Source organism: Lissotriton vulgaris, chromosome 11 (genome assembly GCF_964263255.1).
Source record: "Lissotriton vulgaris chromosome 11, aLisVul1.2, whole genome shotgun sequence".
Classification (NCBI taxonomy): domain Eukaryota; kingdom Metazoa; phylum Chordata; class Amphibia; order Caudata; family Salamandridae; genus Lissotriton; species Lissotriton vulgaris.
In genome coordinates, this window is record NC_141699.1 from 1,106,084,980 (window position 1) to 1,106,105,200 (window position 20,221).

General features: G+C 43.6%; 1 protein-coding gene across 1 annotated transcript in view; it reads right to left on the reverse strand.

The window, feature by feature from the left end:
• Positions 1 to 20,221, reverse strand: part of LOC147684247 (putative cation-transporting ATPase 13A4) — a 446,726-nt gene that overhangs the window by 83,524 nt on the left and 342,981 nt on the right. Inside the window, exons 22-23 of the mRNA XM_086944647.1 lie at positions 6,018 to 6,060; positions 5,360 to 5,469 (exon numbers count right to left, since the gene is read on the reverse strand). Coding sequence (XP_086800773.1) covers positions 5,360 to 5,469; positions 6,018 to 6,060 — 153 coding nt within the window. The remainder of the gene's footprint in view (positions 1 to 5,359; positions 5,470 to 6,017; positions 6,061 to 20,221) is intronic.

Sequence of the window (20,221 nt, forward strand, 5' to 3'; positions counted from 1 at the left end):
GGTGGGGGCAGCCTGATCAGACATCTAGCAAACCTATTGCCCCTAAAATTGACTTGACAGTTTTTCTGCCTCCCAAGGGCAGATAGGAGGTCTTTACTTTCAATATACCCCCACAGAAGACAGTGGGCCTGCTAGACACAATATTTGTTTTTTTAATTAGTAAAAGGGGTTTGGATGGGGCACAACATGATGTCTGGGTTTGCTGCCCCCCCCCCCTTGTTATTTTTGGGCCTATTTTTCCCTGGTGCCGAGTGAGTTTTGTGTACCCTGGGGCTGAGTTTGGGTAAATGCCCTCAATCCACAACCAGGTATGTAGAAAGACTGATGCACCTTTTCTGGGGTCGGAGCATGGCATGATACATCAGTGATCCACCCACCTTCTTTTTTGTATTTTTGGGCCTATTTTTCCCTGGTGTCCAGTGGTCCTATCTGTCCCACGAGGAAAATGTTGAGTAATCATCATCAATCCAACCCCCGGAGGGGCAGAAAATCTTATGCTCCTAATCTTGGGTGGGACCCTGGCATGATGCTTGGGTGAGTTGCACAACACACTTTTTTGGGAACAAAACAAGGTTGCAGGGGCAGCTTTTACCCCAGAATAGGTCCATAAAACGTTCTGCCCCCCCAGCGGGGGGTGGATTGAGGGTGTCAACCCAAAATCTGCTCCGGGAAACTGAATGGCCCCTAGGCCAGAGGGGAAAAATAGCCCCAAAAATAGTCCTTTACTTGTGCAAAGGGAGTCATTTTCCAATCACTTAATGAGTTGCCATTGCTATGTGCCACAGTTCAGCAAAATACTATGACATTTTGAAAAAGTACAGCGACTACTGATATCACTAAGTTAAAATGGCTGACAACTTATAGAACCCAAGAGGATCATCTGGGTTCTATAACCCAAGAGGATCATCTGCACACCGTGATGTGTAATCCTGCCAAATTTAAATAAAATCTGTTTTGCCGTTTTCATGCTACACATGAGTACAAAGTCTATGGGAAATGCATGGGTGCCCAACATGTTTAGGGACATTCTTTTTTCTTGGGACCCCCTTGAGTAATTGTCATTCGGAAATCTTTATTCGACTGTGTTATAAGCCATAAAAGAATACATTATGAAAACAAAAATTTCTAATTTAGAAAAATAAGCAATATAAACAATATTTCTTGAAAAGAAAAAGAGAGACAATTCATATCACCGCCCTAGACACAACAATAGTTATACTGAGACATAAAAGAATCTATATTTCTTGTGCCATATGGCAACATTTTTAAGACAACAGTCTATATATATATATATATATAGTGCATTGATAAAGTGCAATATAAGGTCATTTCCCAACAATATTTCTAAGTCGGACTGAAGAGGAGATATATCTATAAACCATCAGACAGATAAATTCTTCCTTTAAAAGCTGGAGATAGTGCAAAGCTGCCTGACACCTTCTTATTTTCAAATGTCCCCCTTAAGTATTTCTATTATATTTTGCATACTCAGCTAATGTAGAAAGAGGAATAGGTCTGCAAAGTTCAGTGGAGATTTTTCAAACAAGCGTAAAGTTCTTAGAAACCAAATTTCTGAGGAATCCTATTCCTAGGAATTCTAACTATAATTACAGAGTGGCTAACCAGTGGCAGTTGCTACTGGGTAGCTATAGTTAGGATTGTGTTTCCATAGCAAGCACTATTTTGTGTTGCCAATAACTTTGCACCATTTGACACATCTCAATGAAACTTTCCAAAAAAATGCTATGTTTTGCACATGGAAAGTTTTGGGTGATCCATTAAGTAGGATCCGCCCAACTCCTCCCCCTAAAACATACCCATGCCGATCCCCCCGGCCTTGGCCCAACTGGGAATTTTTAAATAAAAAAGGGATGTCGCCTGCATTTTAAAAAATTTTTACCACATGTTTTACCACGTGTTCATTGTAGTGCCTGCACCGTGTAGTTCTGGCTGCATTGTAAACGCTGTTCATCGAGTAGAGTGAAGGGGGTAAGCTACCAAGAGTAGATGACCAGATAGAATGGGCAGGGGAAGCAACTGGGCAAGTTGTTGGCCTGGCTGCCGAACAAAATGAATATAAATTAGGCCTTTATTGACTACTATGTGAACTTATACTCTGCCACTGTGGAGTATGAAAAATATGAAATGATGCGATACATGAACAGCATAGAAATACCAACTTTGTCTGGAGAACATAGATTGGTACTAGATGACCCCTGGTCTGTGTAAGGAGTAGTCTTGCAATTTGATCAATTGGCCAGGGTAAACATGCCTGGTGTAGATGACCTGCCACCAGAATTCTTTTCTACATATAAAGATCTGTTAGCCCCTAAATTGCTGAATCTGAAAAAAACATGCCTTTTGAGGGGGTCTCTTCCCGCTGTCACTTGTGTGGGCACTATAGTAGTCCTACCTTAGGCGGGGAGAGGCCCACTGAATGGTATATTATATAGGCCACTATAGTCACTGAACAAAGTCTATAAAATGTTAGGGAAACTGCTGGAAAGCAAACTGACACCATGCATGGGTGAACTGGTATGCGCAGATCAAAATATATTTATCCCTGGATGCAACACTCATTTGAACCTTAGCAACTCTTCATAATGCTGGACAGGGTGCCAAGGACTTTCCCACTCTGTTGTGGCTTCCCGAGAAAGCCTTCGATACCCTGGGATTCCAATTTTTATTTGCAGTGTTACAAAAACTAAGGTTGTGAAATGGATAAAACTATTGCATGTTAACCCAAAGGAACTTGTGCGAACTGGGCAGGTCGTCTCTCAGCCCTCGAGGATTTTAAAAGGGATGCATCAGGGGTGCTGCGTTCAACACTCCTCTTTGCTCTCGCAATGGAGCCCATTGCCTTCGTTCTCCATCACCGCACTGCAAACTTGGGTACATTATTAGTGTTGAACCTATTTTTGGTCTCTGTTTATGGTAACGATGCCCTATCTTTGGGGACCCCCGTGACAGTCTGCCAGGTCTTATGAGGATCATAGAGGTGCCCAGATCACACTCAGGTTTGAAGGTAAATTGGGGGAAATCCATTGTATTTCCAGTTTTTCTAGTGACGGACGTGTCAATTCCATAATATGCCCACTCCTACTTAAGTGGGCACCTGATACCTTCAGATACCTGGGTATGCAGGTTTTCCACACTAATGAAAACCTAATATTTGGATATGTTGGCATAGCATTCAATGGAATTAAGGCGTCTCTCCCTTTTTATTCAAGGCTTGACCCTCCCACCAAATGAGCATGTGGCACTAGTCAAGAGGATTATCCAATTGAGACTTCTGTTCCACTTCATAGTCATCCTAATGATGGTGACTAAATAATGCTTCACAGAATTAAACTATATTCTCACAAAACCTATATGAGCATCCCCGACAACACAGCTGGAGCTAACAAAGCTGATGAGACTCTAAGTGAGAGATACATAAGGGTTCCCAAAATGGAAGTATTCTATTGTACAACCCATATGTTATGGCCAATGAGATGGGTCGCAATCCGGGCAGACCAAGGCCACGCAGATCCATCATGACTGTGGAGATGTAGTAGCTGTGGCAATGTTGTTGGAAACCAAGAAGGGACTGTTGAGGTACACAAGGCTGGTCTGGGTGGTATAGTATTGCTGGGAATATATGTCAGTAGGTTTGGCAAAGTATCATTGTATGCAACAGAGATACTACTATGGAGTCAGTAGAGATTTAAAGAACTCACACACACACATGTGTTCGGGTTCACGGAAGACCCGGACTGACAATTGGGGTTGGAATGTTCTTATTGGAGCAGGGTCAATACTTATTTGCATATGGCAGCATCCAAACTGAGGTAAATAATGATGGACTGGGATTCTGCCAGAGTAATCACCCAGTGGCTGAGATCATTTCAAGCATTCCAACTTTTGTACACTTCAGGAGGACACAGAACCAGATTGCTCTAAAGTCTTGAATGGAATACTAACTGGTGGGATCTTAATGACTTTGGTTGCTTCTTTGTAAGCATTCATGTCCCCTGCATCCTTCACTGCCCTGACTGCATTGAAGCAGCGATGAGAGTTGTGCCCTGGGATGGGAATAAAAGCCCTAGAGTGGTCTAAGATTTTGAGATACCCTAAGATTGTAACAAGAAACCCTAGTTTCACATGTAAATCCAAATACATTACCTATATCAAGCACATTTACACCCTAAGAGAGTGGCTAGAAAGTCCTTTGGATCACCAGGTCTGTCTCTGCCCAAGGGCTCAATTGATACAAGTTGACTATCACACGGTGAAGGAGTGCCCACAAATCCAACCCTATTGAGCTTCTGTCACCAAAATATCAGAGGAAATATCTTGGAAGGTGGTACCCACGAGCCCCTTGGTTTGTCTGTCAGAACTGAGACAAACAGTAATCATGTGTTCATTCATAGATTTGCCTTTGGTCTCAGCCAATAGGTATATATCTATAGGATGTAAAGCAGAGTAGCTCCTAGATGGGCATCCTGGCTACACAAGGTTAAGAAATGGTTGCTGGCAGAGTTAAGTGCAGCATGAGGGGTTGTGAGACAGGGAGGTAGGGGTGAATTGGTAAACAGCTGGGAATGCTTTGGACTACTATCTAAGCCAAGAATGATGACCTCCATCCGTGGGGGGATTAATTGGATTGACAACACCCATATTGACTACATTTTGTATGGCTGGTAGAAGGGTGTGCTAAATGATGCAATGGATGCACATTGTAAACCAAATATGTGTACACGGGTCTTCCAATGAAAGACTCTGCTATGTACATGTTGTTGGGTGCCATTACATGGACTGGTTGAAGGTTAAGAAGGAGTGTCTTCCCTTTCCCATTTTGTGTTTGACATTCACTTTTTATTTCAAGCTGAGTCATCCCATATTCTGAAGGTAAGGTTTACCATTGGATATGTAATATACTGTTTATCAACAGCCAACATGGGCTGATATGCCTGGGCCTTTCTCAAGGCAAGAAGGAAACAATAGCAAATCCCTTCACATCTTCATGTGTAGTCATTGTTACATGGCTTTTGAAGTTCTGAACATAAAATTACCATATCAATTATTAGATGCTATAATATTGTGATTTACATAACATACAACCAAGATGGAATATTGGCAACATTTTGAAAACAAATAGAGAGAAATTAAAAAATATTGCGGAGAGTAAATCTGATCTAACATTGAAATTTTATATTTCTATGTTAACGTTTTTTATTTTAATTCATTTTACATTTATAATATTACATTAAAATAACTCTTGTAATTCTTTTAACTAATTCATAAACGTTATTAATTTTCCTGATAGTGTCCATCAAGGTGGCTTCCACTTACTAACAATATGCAGTATGTGACTTACTTGATGACTTCAGAAACACATTTAATGTTTGGGGTTCGCGACGTGAAAGGCGAAGCCATTGACGCTTCTTGCTCCGAAAGTGAGATACCAACATGAGCCGTTTTTAGTGCCTGTCAAACAAAAGCTTGTGTAAAGGTTCTTGGTCCTGGAGGAAGCTTGTGAATATCATATAGTGTTTACATGTGATATGCATCAGCACTGCAATGTAATACATTTCTGAGACCCCCAAACAGCAACTGGCAAAACAAAATTAGGGCACTCCACTGCCTGAAAGAGAACCTTCTTCCTATCTAAACATGTGAAGAGACTCTTACAAACAGGATGTCTGACAGTTCATCTGATGAATACATGTACTGATGTTGTTTGACACAGGCTGGTTGTGCTTCTCCTGACACCATTTGTAGCCACTCAAGGACTTTATAAAGCATTGGTTCCAACCAATCAAGGGCAAGAAGGATTTGCAGCCTAATCGGAGATGGTTCTGAGGTGGAATCAGTGTTAAACACTCACAAGTTAATACAAAATGTATTCCTGGATAATAGCAAAGGGACTATTTTAATGACCCAGATGCTTCTCCCACTGATGCATTCAGGGCATGCAGCCTCACCAGTAAACTTCACTTGGGAGCATGGCAAGATGCAGTGCTTCTTATACTCACCCCACAGTCGTTAGCACCATCTCCACACATTCCCACATAGTAACTGGAAAACAAAAGATAGAGCAAGCAAAGGCTGAAGTTGAACTCTTGATTTCTTTACCAAAACACTCATTGTGAACAACAAATCATTTTAGTTCACTCTCATTCCCATGCTCCTAATTGTCCACACGTAATGCTGCTAAGTGATAGTCTGGGACAAGCAACCATGATCTTTGTAACTCTACTCTATCAAAAGGATAATACAAAGTCAAGGAGACCTCACAAGTATCTGTGTCAGCCCTTAGTACACCTGACATTTGGAAAATAATCATGCTTTAACACCTGCGATGGGACATCTGCATATCTATCTAAATGTGGTTCATCTCTTTTAAACAGTACACCATCAGGCCTTCCCCATGTAACCTCAGAGACCCCGTTTACAAGGCTGTAGTATATATCTCTTAGAAACTTTAATCTTTTCCTGAGCTTGTAAAATGCAAAAATCCTGCAGCTAAACTGCAAATGACACAAGTTGTGGGTGATAATCAGTCTCATAATGGAATCTGAGAAAACTGTATTTTCCTGAATGAGGCTGAAATGAGCAGCCCAGCAACAGTGGAGTAAGAGAACTTGAAGGGAAACCCCCGCAAAGTACATGGAGTACCGCAGCCCCCAAACCCAGTCAGAGGTCCTGGGCCAGGAGCCTACTGCCCGTGCACAGTCCGGAAGGGGGCCTCCTGGTGTTCAGGCCCCCTGGCCTGGGGGCTGCAGAGCTACGTTACGCCACTGCCCAGTAGCAGAATTCAAGAAAGTTGGCATCTAAATTTGAACTTCTTCTGTTACCAACTGAAACTGCCTTACTCAATGCAGGGCCACTTTGATGTATGAGATAATGTTGAATAAAAAATTTATTTGGATGCTAAATTATTCTGTTCAGATCTGACTTTTTCATATCAATTTTGCCTTACAGTCTATACATTAGTACGTTCATTCCTCCAACATTATTTGGGTAATTACCTCTCCTCCGTCAACTGGTCATGTCCAGTTCTTTGCAATGGTCTCCCTTGTACGCACCAGTGAGTTACAGTAGATCATTTTCATTTGATATCATTTGCAAGGGTTGGCAGCATTTGCCTTTTGTATATTAAACTGCTATTGAGTGATTTTTTAACATTTCTATTGGGCGAAAGATCTTTGTAAATGGTAATGTGGTGTCTAAATCCCTCCAAACACAAAGGTGCATATTTATTAGAAACTGGCAAAGCGTGGTGTTACGGCAAAATTAGTAACGCCATGCTCCATCAGTTTCAAAATGCAGGGATGCACCATATTTACAAAAATGTTGTTCACCCTTGCATTTAACCTAGTGCTGGCGCTAAAGAAGCTGTCTACCATTTTGCAGGGATAATTGTGTTTGTGCAGGAAGGGACACCTTCCAGCCCATAAACAATCTGTACAGGTGATTTGCTGTTTCTATGTGTGCTGCAGAAGATGGGAGAAATTAAGCATTTCTCCTCGCATTGCCTGCTTAAGACCAGATACTCACTGGCGATATTTTAGCTCTGCCCCATACCTTGTAAATATGGGGCTGCATCGAAAAGCATTGAATGTTGTGGTGGAACGCCCACAGCAACACCCATTGCACGCCCCTCTTACGCTGTGTGAATAGGGACATTATTTTCAAGCTGATGGCGGAAAAAGTGACATTCTAGTGATGTCAGCTCCTTCTAAATATGCCCCAAAATGTGAAGAAATTAATAAATAAAACAGAAAAAAATCATATTCCTGTGATCTGAAGGGCCTCACAGACATAAGAGAGTATCACCGTTATAAATCGGCCATCAGGGAAAAAGTTACAGATTAAAGCGTTTTCACCTGTTCCTATTTCATACATTATTTTTTATTTCAATGATTAGTTTCTTTGTGAAAACCATGAGTGATCTGCACATGTTACCTGTTTGCTGATTTTGAAATGTTGCCTGTAGATCGGACCTTAAAATGAAAGCCACCTAAGGAGTTAAACTTGGGGCTGCCTACCTCGATAGAACTTGGACACAGTTTCCTTATCTGTCCTTACTTTTGTGTGTGCACCTTTTTGCTTGCTCTTTTCCTATTTCTATTTAGTCTAATTTTCAGATTTGTACCTGAATTGACCTATGGCTCTGAACTATTTATAGGCAAAGATGGATTTTTTTTTAACTTAAAACAATCTTGTCTCTTTAAACACATTTTTGGGATTCCTTAGAATTTAGATCAATTAACCAACTTATGGGAAGGTCCGCAGCAAAACTTAAACTGTGCTGGAAGCTGAGAGCAGCCCAAGAAGAATCCTTGTTAGGTCTCTGCCGGACAGATATAAAGAACCAGCCCAAAGCAAGAAAGATTGGCCTACCACACTTGAGCAAGCTTTAACCACCATAAGTATGCATGAAGTATGAGGCACAAACAACAGCTTCTCAGTGTTCAAAGGAATGGTAAATACTGCTGCTAAACACAATGCTCGGCTACTCGACAAAGCAATGCTCCTGGGGAAAAAGCAAATCAATAGTGTTCCTCCAGAAGCAAATGATACCCCATGTATAAATGTGATTCGTTATACAGATATAGAATCAGTAGTAATCTGCCCACCAGTAATTGAGCCTATCATAGTCTGTAAACACAGGTTTTCTGTGTTAGCTAATATTGATACCCCTGACGCTGAGATTGTGGCCAAACTAAACCAACCAAGTCCCTCATCTGTGGTCTCAGGAATTGATGATATGGAAAAGGGGGATGTATATAATCGTCTATGTCTTCTATTACCCAAGGGGCCAATATTGTTGCATTAATCAATATAGTAAATAAATTGTGCAAGACAATAGAGGACATGCAACTAAACATGGAGGTCCTCACTAGCACAGTAAATAAAGCCACATCTGGGGGAGGTACATGCTCAAACTGCTGTATGAAAACAAAAATAGGGCCTGATAAATCGTTAGCCTGCCGTACTGAGTCAGGCACAAGTACCCTGATGAAGGGGGGAATAGAAATGAGCAAAGTAAGGAACGAGCACTGAATAATGGCACGGTGAAAGGAAGTAAGGGGCCTCTGTTTGCCCAACCTAAAGAAGGTGTTGAGCCCCCAAATATAACAGCTAGAGATATATCATCTGCCCCTAAACCTGGACGTAGTGCCAATGTTAAAAACAACATACCCCCCCCCCCCACGGTAGGACGTCTCTTTTTGCCACCAGAAGCTAATGACTTAGTGGTAGTTCTCACGGGTGTACCACCGCTGAAAGCTAACATCTATGAATCAACTGAGGACCTAATGAGGAAGACAAAACATTGGCTAGACTATAACCAGTGGGGAAATAACCTTAAAGTATCGCCTCACATTTTGATGGTAAGACGCATAGCATGGGTAGGACCAAATGCTAAGGAAATTGAGGGCGATTGCATAGTTGTTACCTTTAATAGAGGGGATTTAGCAGGAAATATTTGCAGGACTGCTCACCTGAGGGCTCAGGGGGGGTATTAAGGTTCTACCCCTGGTCTTTTTCTATCCACCATTTAAAGGGAACAATCGAAATATTAAGCTAGGCCAAGGGGACACTTTACCCAGACCTAGTCAACATGCAAACAATGGGGGATTGGCATCTGGCCCACAATTGGTAAGGAACCTAGTAAATGTGCGAGGGGAAACACAGATTGCAACTACATCACTACCAACTACCACCCTTGATGGGAATGACTGACTGGATATAGGGATTTTTAACCAGAGTAGTCAGAGCAGCCATCCAGAGATTTCCAATCCCCATGGGCAAAGTGAATCAAATAGGCCCAACTTCGGTATCCTAGGCTGGAACATCGCTGGTCTAAGAAATAAGAAAGATGACCCTAAATGCTTGCACAGAAGAAACATGGATGGTTTTAACCTTGTGTGGGGCCCGGTGGCAGCAGATGTATCTTGCACACCATCTTGTTAAACCCTATTATCCAATCTCAGACCCCCAATCTCACTGGTGATGCCGAATATGACGCTAATCTCTTCCATAGCTGGATTTGTCAGGAAATCAGAGCATGTGAACCTCCCAAGCGCCCCCGAAGAACAGAGAAAAAACCTAAGACCAATGCCCCCTGGTTCACCTCAGATCTAGCAATAACCCATCTATCTTGCAGAAAAGCCGAACGCAAGTGGCGTAGAACGTACTGCATGGTAGACATACTTTCATACATTCAGCTGAGGAAATTATATCATGCCAACATCAAAACAGCTAAAAAAGTCTTTTATACGAACGCCATTAAGGAGTCCAAACAGAAACAAAAAACATTGTTTTCAATAGTGAAGACGTTCACCCAGCCCAGAGCGTTACAACCCGAAATTCCCCCATCTCAAGAGTTTTGTAACCAAATTGCCGATTTCTTCGAGGAGAAAATTGATGCCATCCCAAAAAAATTTCCTCCACCCCAAGTAACCCAGACTCCAATCAAAACCACCCAGAATGTTATTCCTATGGAAAGTCTTAAAAACTTCACACCAGCCAATCTAGATCAAACTAGAGAAGTTATCTTGGCATGCAAATCTGGATCACCCTCTGACCCCTGCCCCCCCGAATTCTCCATCAACTCATTGACGTGATGAACCCAATCATTAACAAGATTGTTAATTCTTCTCTTAGCACTGGAACTGTGCCTCGCTTATGGAAACAGGGAATAGTTAAACCCCTGATGAAAAAATCCAATAAATCCGCTTCTGAGCTTACTAATCTCCGCCCAATATCGCTCCTCCCTGCTCTAGGAAAGATTACCGAACAAATGGTTTATAGAGAACTTAAAAGGCATCTCGAAGTACACAACATACTCCACCCCCAACAATCAGGCTTTCACCCCCATCACTCTACGGAGACTGCACTGATTGAATTAACAGACTCCATAAAGCTGCTGCAGGATCAGAAGAAGAATGCCGTCCTCATTCTTCTAGACCTCGCAGCGGCGTTTGATACCATCTCACATTCCATCCTGATTAGCAGACTGAAAGATATCGGTATCTCAGAGGTGGTTCTGGTATGGATAACGTCCTTTTTAACTGACAGATCGCAAACGATCGCCCTAGGTCCTTTCCTCTCCAAAGAGAAGAGGGTCTCATCGGGAGTCCCTCAGGGCTCCATCCTGAGCCCTCTCCTCTTTAATATTTACCTTATTCCACTCATATCCCTGATTGAGTCATTTGGCATACTCGTAACATCGTACGCCGATGATACGCAACTTATTGTGCCCCTAGAGGAACACTCGACGGAGGCGGAGCAAAACCTCAAAAGCTGTCTGAAGGCTGTTTTTCATTGGATGGATATAAACCATCTTAAATGCAATTCCAGCAAGACAGAGATCCTCCCAATGGGTAAAAATACCAACTTCTGCCCAGGCCTATGGTGGCCTGAAGACTCAGCTGCTCCACCCCAGACTGTAACAACTGCAAGGAATCTTGGAGTCCTGTTCGACACCGACCTGTCTTTCGAACAACACGCAAGGACTGTGGCTGGCCGTTATTTCGGAATCATAAAATCCCTAAAAAAAAATTTGACTTCTTACCGATAGACTCTAGAAAAACCGTAACAGTGGCCCTAGTCCTCGCACGTCTGGACTACTGCAACGGTCTTCTAGCTGGCGCCAAGAAAGCTACACTTAAAAAACTCCAAAGTGTACTCCACTCTGCAGCCAGATTAGTTTTGAAGCTTCCCAGAAAATCTTCAATATCTGCGGCTTTAAAATCCTTATACTGGCTCCCACTTCACAAAATAATTTTCTTCAAGATTCTTATTGTTGCATTCAGGGCATTCAATAATTCCGGCCCGAAATATCTCATCAAGCGTTTCCCTCACTACATCCCTAGCAGGTCTTTGCGCTCCTCCAATGACAATCTACTCCTTCCAGCTAGGTTCAATCTGAAAACCAAAAGTGGCAAAACCCTAAATTACCTGGCCACTAAAGCTTGGAACCTCATGCCCAAAAACCTGAGGTCCCAAACCCAAGAAAAACAATTCAGGAAATTACTAAAAACCTGGATTTTTAACCTTCCCGATGACTACACCATGGCAGCCATCTAATTCTTCAGCCTTCATGAAGTAAGTTGACATCCTACCAGGAAATCAGCGCCAAGATGCTCCTTCCGGAGCGAACGTTGCGCTCTATAAATACCCCTACAAATTACAAATTACATCACATATCCCCACCAATACAGCACTTACTGCTCTTGATTCAACTGGGAGCCTTTTGCTCAAAAGATCCAATCTCAACAGGTAGACAAACGTGGCCGACCAGTCTGTGTCATCTCTGCGGACATGCGGAAGAGTCAGTCTTACATTTCTCGTGCATCTGCCCAGCCGTCAATACATGGAGACAGCAATTTTTAATTCCAGCCCTCAGTTCCTTTCAGATACGATCATGTCGACCCACCGTAATAGTATTACTAAACAGCCAGGCGCTACAGCTACCATGTAGGACAACAACGTTTTTCAACTTGTCAGCAAACTGTTACAGACAACAACGAACCCCCGTTTCTGATTTCAGACCCAGGTCTTGCGGCTGCCCTACCCTATACTGCAAAAGTGCAAACACACAATCATTGAAAAAGAAGACAGCGGACATCTAGCACTTTTTGTACATAGACGGAACTCTCCTGCGTCAGACAAAATTAGGCTCCACTCTTAACTTTAAGATCATTACATGACTGCACCCTTGCATATCATTTTCAATTTTGCAGCAGTCGCAAACTGCACAGCACAGGTTTGCAAATAATGGGAATGGAGGACAGTGAATACTTGGCATGCACTTGTACATAGTCTGATTTTCCACTGATTTTAGATGCATAATGCCTTATTTTAAGATTTGTGCTTGAAAATGAAATTATTTATTAGCAGGGAAGCTTTTAAAACCAAAAAGGCAATGTTTGCACATGAAACACTAGCCCAGCCCCAAATTGAACAAAGCATCTGAAACTAGCGAACACTTTGTACATTATGGACACAAAGGTGTCATCTTGGTTTTTATACGTAATATGTTTAATTTCCTATTTTAAGAAGGTTGAATGAATTCGCTATTTTGCAAATAAAACCCTTGTCTAGATGTAGCCCCAAAGGGCACAGCGTCCTAAAGCCACGACAGTGGTGATTCCGGATCTGTTTGATTGCAGACTCCACTTTACTGCTTTAGACGTACATGAATAACGGTCACTAGAGATTTTGACTCAACAATATTTTAGTATCGGCCAGGTAAATATTATCTGTCATTTCAAACTTTGCAATGGTGAGGAAAACCACCACATAACTAAATATTGCTCCATGGGGTGTCAAGTAAGCGCAACTCAAAATGTAAATAAGCACGTTGTCATATATGGTGTATTTTATGCTAAAATTGTAATGGTTTTAATTAACTACACAATATAATTGTTTTCCACTGTGTTAGACCTGTCTGCTTCTGGGAAGACTCTAACCACCATGATTTATTTTTGTCCCCCTTAGCCTCCCAGAGTTTCTATTTTTATTTTACATGTGTCCATCAGGAGTTTTTTTTATGCTGTCAGGGGGCTAGGTGTTCCTTGGCGATGACGCCATTTTTCCCTCATCACTTGTGAGGCCTAGTCACCCCCTTGAAACCTTAGGGATCTCCAGAGACCTAAAATGGTGTCCACCAACTGCCATAACGGACACTACTGGAGGACAGGTCCATAGGATAGCATTAGGGAACTTTCTGGAATCTACTAGAGACTTCTGCAGGTCTCAGGCCAACCTATATAAGGCCAGTGACCAGCAGCCATTTTGTGCTGACCCCAGAGTAGAGGAGTGAGGCAGTGGTGAGAGGAGGTGGACACACTGAGAGCAGCTAGTTTGTCATTGAGGCTGACAGTTACTTCAGAGGATTGTTCCCCCTTCAGCCTTTGACCGATCCCTCTACCAAGACAATCACTACTGACAAGGAAATCGAGCTACGGGAGGAAGAAGATCCTTTTATCTCAAGAGCCCAGTAAAACCACTCAGATCACCCTTAATTGAAGGCATCCCTGACTGACCATACCCAGCGCTGTGCTCACCGGTGTTGTGGATCAGCTGTAGTGGAAGTGGGCGTCTGTGGCACCTTAGCGCCCTAAAGAGCGTGGGCGCCGTGTGTGCACATCCTTCCTGAGGGGCCGGAGCTGAAGGTGTCTGAGGAAGAGGAGCGGCGCTGTATTAGCGGAGTACGGGACCCCGGGGGCACCAGCCGCGTCAAGCAGAGCAGGTAGTGCTTCCGCGCATGCCCTGAGCGCGCCCGCTATCGAAAGCAGGAGGGGCCTAGGGTCGGGCAGGCCCAGGAGAGCAGCGGCGACGTGAGGAGCAGCGTCCTTCCTGAGAGCGAGTGCGGAGGCGGGAGAGGTACGAGAGCGTCTGCGCGTGTCCGGAGGATCAGCGCGACTGCCGGCTTCACTGAGGAGGCGCCGGAAGATCCCCAGGAGCGCCGTCTCGACCACAAGTTACCCCCCCTGCGTGCGAGCGCCTTCGGCGAGGTCAGCGCTCGTGAGGGAGACTGACCGGCCAGCCCTAGCGTCCTGGTGGTAAACGGACCACCGGGCTGAACTACAACAAGGCCTCGGAGGCGGGCGCCGAGTACAGACCGGTGAACTGTGGCGCACTGGCCGCCAAGACAGTAAGGAGAGAGGGGGGTTAAGAAAGAAAAGGGCTAAAGCTTACTTGGTGTAGCGCTAGTAACATAAATCACAGCGCCTAACCGAGTGACCGGTTATCCTAGCAACGTTGAGTCTTACACTGTGACAGAATAAGCGAAGGGGGGAAAGAAGAAGAGTCACATAACCCCAACCTCATTTCTGTGGGCTCTGATAAGTGGCTATTAAGCTAGAAATTAGTGGGGAACTTAAATTAATATCAGAAGAGCACTGACAGGTCTGGTTAGAAGGGAGCTTCCTTCAGAAACTCCTAACAATTGTTGTGAGAAGCTGTAAAACCAGTGGTATTCTTGCAGACCACCCTGTGTGTGTAAGCTAGCACAAAGTTAAGGTGCAGATAAAGAGATAAAGGGCACTGCCCTGCATGTTATAAACTAACCAGTGAATTGGCAAATTGTATTGATGAAGTATTGCTGACATGGTGTACTAATGTAAATCATCCTGCATAGGGTGAAACTAATGGGTTTCCCTTGAATTATCAAACAAGTTACTTTTATACCTTGCTAAACCCTTGTTAATTGAATGTGGTTTACTGTCTTTTTCCACAGCTGGAAGAGTGAAAACTAACTTCCCTAGTAAAGGTGTATATTTATTCCTAAAAGCAATTGATGTTATAACCTGTATGATTTCAAATCCAAAGAGCCATATTATTTTTATAAAAGGTAACGGTATTTTTACAAACAGAGGTGTTGTGTCTTTATTTTAGTGGCTCATCACTGTGTTACTGTGGGTAAGACTTGTAAGTACTTAGCCAACGCTTGGAGTTAGCTGTAGACCACTACTGTGCCAAGCTACCATATGTAGGCTTGGGTAATCTAGGTCCAACACACTGTCAGAATTGTGTAGCTTTCTGTTTTTAATTACCACAGACTTTTATGCATGAATTCATTTAATAACATCATCATGTCTCTTAAAGTGAGGAAGTAGGCATTGTGTATGAAAGAATCATGTTGCGTGTATTACAGAACATTAACCTGACAGCCAGTATCTGTTCATTGGCTTAGAATAGCACAATTCAAACATTACCACCCCCCCCGACCCTCCCAAGCAGCGAGACAATGTCACCTATCCACTATTTGTGGCATTGTGCGGGGTGGCGGCGTGTAACCCGGAGTCTGCGGTGTTGTGAAGGAATGGCAGAGACCTCATCTTGTGATCTAAACGTTTTGCTTACTGGTTTTATCTATGTGTTTTATGCCTGTTTCCACTACAAACTGAGTAAAAAGGAACTAAAAAAAGAGGAAAAATTGACGGCCACTTAGAAAAGGCATTAGCAAAGCCAATTGGCCTGATCTTGGCAAGCTGGTGCAATAGTCATTTTTTATTTCAAGCTTATGAAGCAAAAATAAAAAGGGAAAATAAATCAATTATACCATCAAATAAAAGTTGCTAGTTTCTGTTACATTAAAGAAAAATTAATACACATTCACCCATGCAGATGTTTCACAGCTACAGTGTCTCTTAAACACATATGTTAAAAAGGAGGGCAAGAAAAATAAGCAATATTTAAACTTGATATAAAAAAAATACATTAAACAAAAAGGGCACTGAGAACCAACTTTGCTACTGAAGAAGAAGGGACTATTTTCTGGGCGGATGTGAGCAATCTACAAAGGTTTTGTGCACTCACTCATAGTTCTGTCACCAATAGTTGGGTCAACAAATTCTCCAATTTATTTAAGAGTTCTCTAGGTTGTTTAAAAAGCTTAGACATTGTATTATCTTAAAGGAAAATGCTGGACCTAAAGTGCCCAAAGTGAGAAATGTCCCTTTAGTTTTAAGACAAAAGTTGAAAGAAGAATCGCAGGGGTTGTGTTCAGAGGAGGTGATTGAGCCCATTGAGGTGTCTGAATGGTTAAGTCTCATCGCTTTGGCCAAGAAACCCAATGGCAAGATGAGGATGTGCATTCACTCAGGCAGGATACTAGCGGCGGAGTCCCAGTCCAAAGAGATCTTTGCTACCGTTCATGAACTGGCAGCATCCGACAGAGCAACGGCTAAGATTCCCCCCTCCCAACATCTGTGCAACTCGCTCAATCAGTTTTTCATTGAGAAGGTCGCGCAGATCAAAATTAACATCCCACCTCCTTCGTCAACATTTGTCAATACTTCCCCCCCTCCAATTGCCTCTAAATTGGCTAGTATCCCCCTGCTGACTAAGGACTCACTTCTTCCTCTGCTCCGACGGGTGAAGTCGGGTTCCCCCCTGGATTTTGGTCCCGCCCATGTCCTAAGAGAGATCTTCTTGGCTTGCCCTACCCCATCCCTCACTTTCCTCAATGATTCATTAAGTAACGGTGTTGTCCCCAGCTCTCACAAATCAGCGGTCATTATCCCGATTCTAAAAAAAGCTGGCGCTGATCCCCTATCCCCATTCAATTACCGCCCCATTTCCCTTTTGCCCTATTTGGGAAAGGTCCTAGAAACACATGTCACCAGCACTTTGAGCACCTATGTGGAGGCAAACCATTGCCTCTCTCCCTGTCAGGCGGGCTTTCGACCTCTGCACTCCACAGAGAAGGTAGTGATCTCAGTGATGGACGGACTCCGCGAGGGTATTGACACCAACCTTTCGCAAGCCCTTGTCCTGCTGGACCTGTCCGCCGCTTTTGACACGGTGGATCACTCCATCCTCCTCACCCGTGTCAGGGCGGCGGGCATAGAGGGCTCAGCCCTCTCTTGGCTTAAATCTTTCCTGTGCGACAGGGCACAGGCTGTCCATCTCGCTGGCTTCGCTGCCTCTTCACGAAAGGTGGAGTGCGGCATCCCCCAGGGCTCTTCTTTATCCCCTCTTTTGTTTAATCTATACATCTATCCCCTCATTTCTTTGTTGCAGCAGCTCGAGGTCACGGTGTTCAACTACGCCGATGACCTCCAGCTAATTTTTAATCTTTCCCACTCCCCTTCTTCTGCCCAGAATTTCCAAACCGTTATGTTACTCATTCAGGACTGGATGAACTGCAACCACCTCAAGCTCAACCCTGACAAGACAGAGCTGGTCTTGACAGGAGGTGGTTGCAGCCCCTGGTCCCTCTCCTTTTGGCCGCCTTCACTTGGTGTCCCCCCACTCCCGGTCCCTAAAGTTAAAACCCTCGGGATCTTCCTCAATTCTCAACTCTCTGTACACACCCAGGTCAGCTCGGTGGTATCTTCCTGTTTCTTCTCCCTCCGGACAATTAGGAAAATATCCCGCTTTTTCTCCCTCCCTGCACTTAAGATAATTGTGATGGCAATGGTGCTCTCGCGCCTCGATTATGGTAACATAATCTATAATGGCGCGCCGGCCTACGCTATACACCGCCTGCAACTAGTGCAAAATCAGGCTGCCCGCCTGATCCATGGGCTACCCAAATTCTACTGGGTTACCCCACTGCTGAAGTCGCTGCACTGGCTGCCTGTGAGCGAGCGGGCCCAATTCAAGCTAGGTTGCCTCACTTTTCAGGCCAGGATGGGCACCGCCCCTGAGTTTATTTGCTCAGCCATCAGGCCCTATTTGCCGGGTAGAGAACTCCGCTCCACCCATATGGCACTCCTGGCTACACCCGGTTTCAAGAAAAAGAAAGCAGGCGGGGCGAAATTCGCGGCCCTTGCACCTGTCTTCTGGAACTCCCTTCCTATGACACTCAGAACCTCATCCTCCTATTTGGAGTTCCGGAAAAATTTGAAAACATTCTTATTCTCCAGAGCCTTCGCTGCCTAGTCTGTCCTTCTGCTGTTGCCGCTGGTCGTAGTCCTTAAAGCGCCATGAAACCGCTGGGTATAAGTGCGCTCAATAAATGTTTTTAAATTCAAATTCAAAATTGATCTGAGGGATCTGAATGACGACATCTGGATTGATTGCCATCCAATTCCTCGAATCAATGAAATGTTGACCAGTCTGTATGTTGGTGTGTGTTTTACTATGCTGGATTTATCCAGTGCTTACCACCAAATTTTTTTACATAAGAGTCCAAACATCTTACTTCTTTTATCACCCCAGAAGGAGCAGTTTGTCTGAATGCCATTCGGACTTCCTTCTGCATCCGCTGACTTCTAAAGAGTTATACAGAGTGTGTCGGCTGATTTAAAAAATGTTTTAGTATTTCAAGACAATGTTTTGGTGTGGCGGTGTCATAGTATTCAACATGATTTAATATTGGAGAAAGTTTTGAAGAGATTGTTAAACGCTTGTCTCACCATCGTTTAAGGTAAGTTTGTTTTAAGTGAGGTAGAATACTTAGGGCACACTCTTACTAGTGATGGTATTAAACCCAAACCATCTTAGCGGAGGCCATTGGGAAGGCGCCTGCTCCGACTGACAAAGATCAGCTTTGGTCATTTCTTGGTCTGGTGGAGTACTACTCCAAGGTTGTAGATCATTTCACTGACAAAGTACAAGAATTAGGGAAACTTATGAAAAAGGGAGCGGAATTTGTGTGGACGGAAGATTGGCAACTAATATTTGACGATGTAGAGAAATGTAGTGTCAATGCTGTCACTTTAAACCCCTTCAACGTGGAAGATGAGACCATAATTTCTACTAATGCTAGTAATCATGGTCTTGGTGTCGTTCTTGTGAAAGTGTGTGATGGCAAAGAAAGGGGGGTAGTGTTTGCCTCCCACACTTTTAAGGGAGCTGAACATACGTACTCTGCTGTGGAGAAAGAGGCCCTACCACACTGGTGGGGCATACAGCATTTTTGGATCTTTGTATGGGGTGCAAAGTTTCAGTTATGCACTGATCACAAACTCTTTGTGGATCTGTTCTCCATGAGAGGTGCTAGTAAAGCTACACCCAGGATTGCCAAGTGGCTTTATCGCCTGCAAGAGTACACTTTTGAGGTGAAATACGTGCCTGGTGTTAAAAATGTCAACACCGATTGCTTGTCAAGGTTACCATTGGAGTTGCTGCAGAAGGAAGAAGATGATGAGTGGATGGTGGCGGCGGTGAATGATGTCTGTAATGCCATCCTGAAGAAGAGTGGAAATTGGCTATTATTGTGCACAACACCTTAAAAAGGCTCAATGAGGCGCTTAGTCATAATCAAGAGTGGAGGCTACACAAGAGTCTTCAGTCTTTTAAACTCATTTGGTCTGAGTTTCTGTTGTGGATGGCATTATAAGGAGAGGTTGTCATTTGGTGGTACCTACTAAGCTGAGGTAAAGAATTTTATTCCTCAAGCATGAAGGGCATGGTGGCGTGTCCGCCATGAAAAGGCGCATCAGAGAGGATTTCTGGTGGTCAGGCATGGACACTCAGATTGAGAGGTATGTGCACCATTGCATTGCTTGTGCTGTCAGTGACAAATCCCATTTTTGCCATAAAACTACTATAGACCCTTTACCATTTCCTAACGCTCCGTGGGAAAGAAATTGCCTTTGATGTTTGTGGTCCATTTGAGATCTTAATGTTAGTGATAAATTTGCCATAGTCATGGTTGACTATATTCCACAGTGGCCAGAAGTTGCTGTTTTTAAAGGAAGTGTTGTGATTTTCTTATGCGAAGATATTTTTAGGAGAGAAGGCTGACCTGCTGGCATTGTCACTGAAA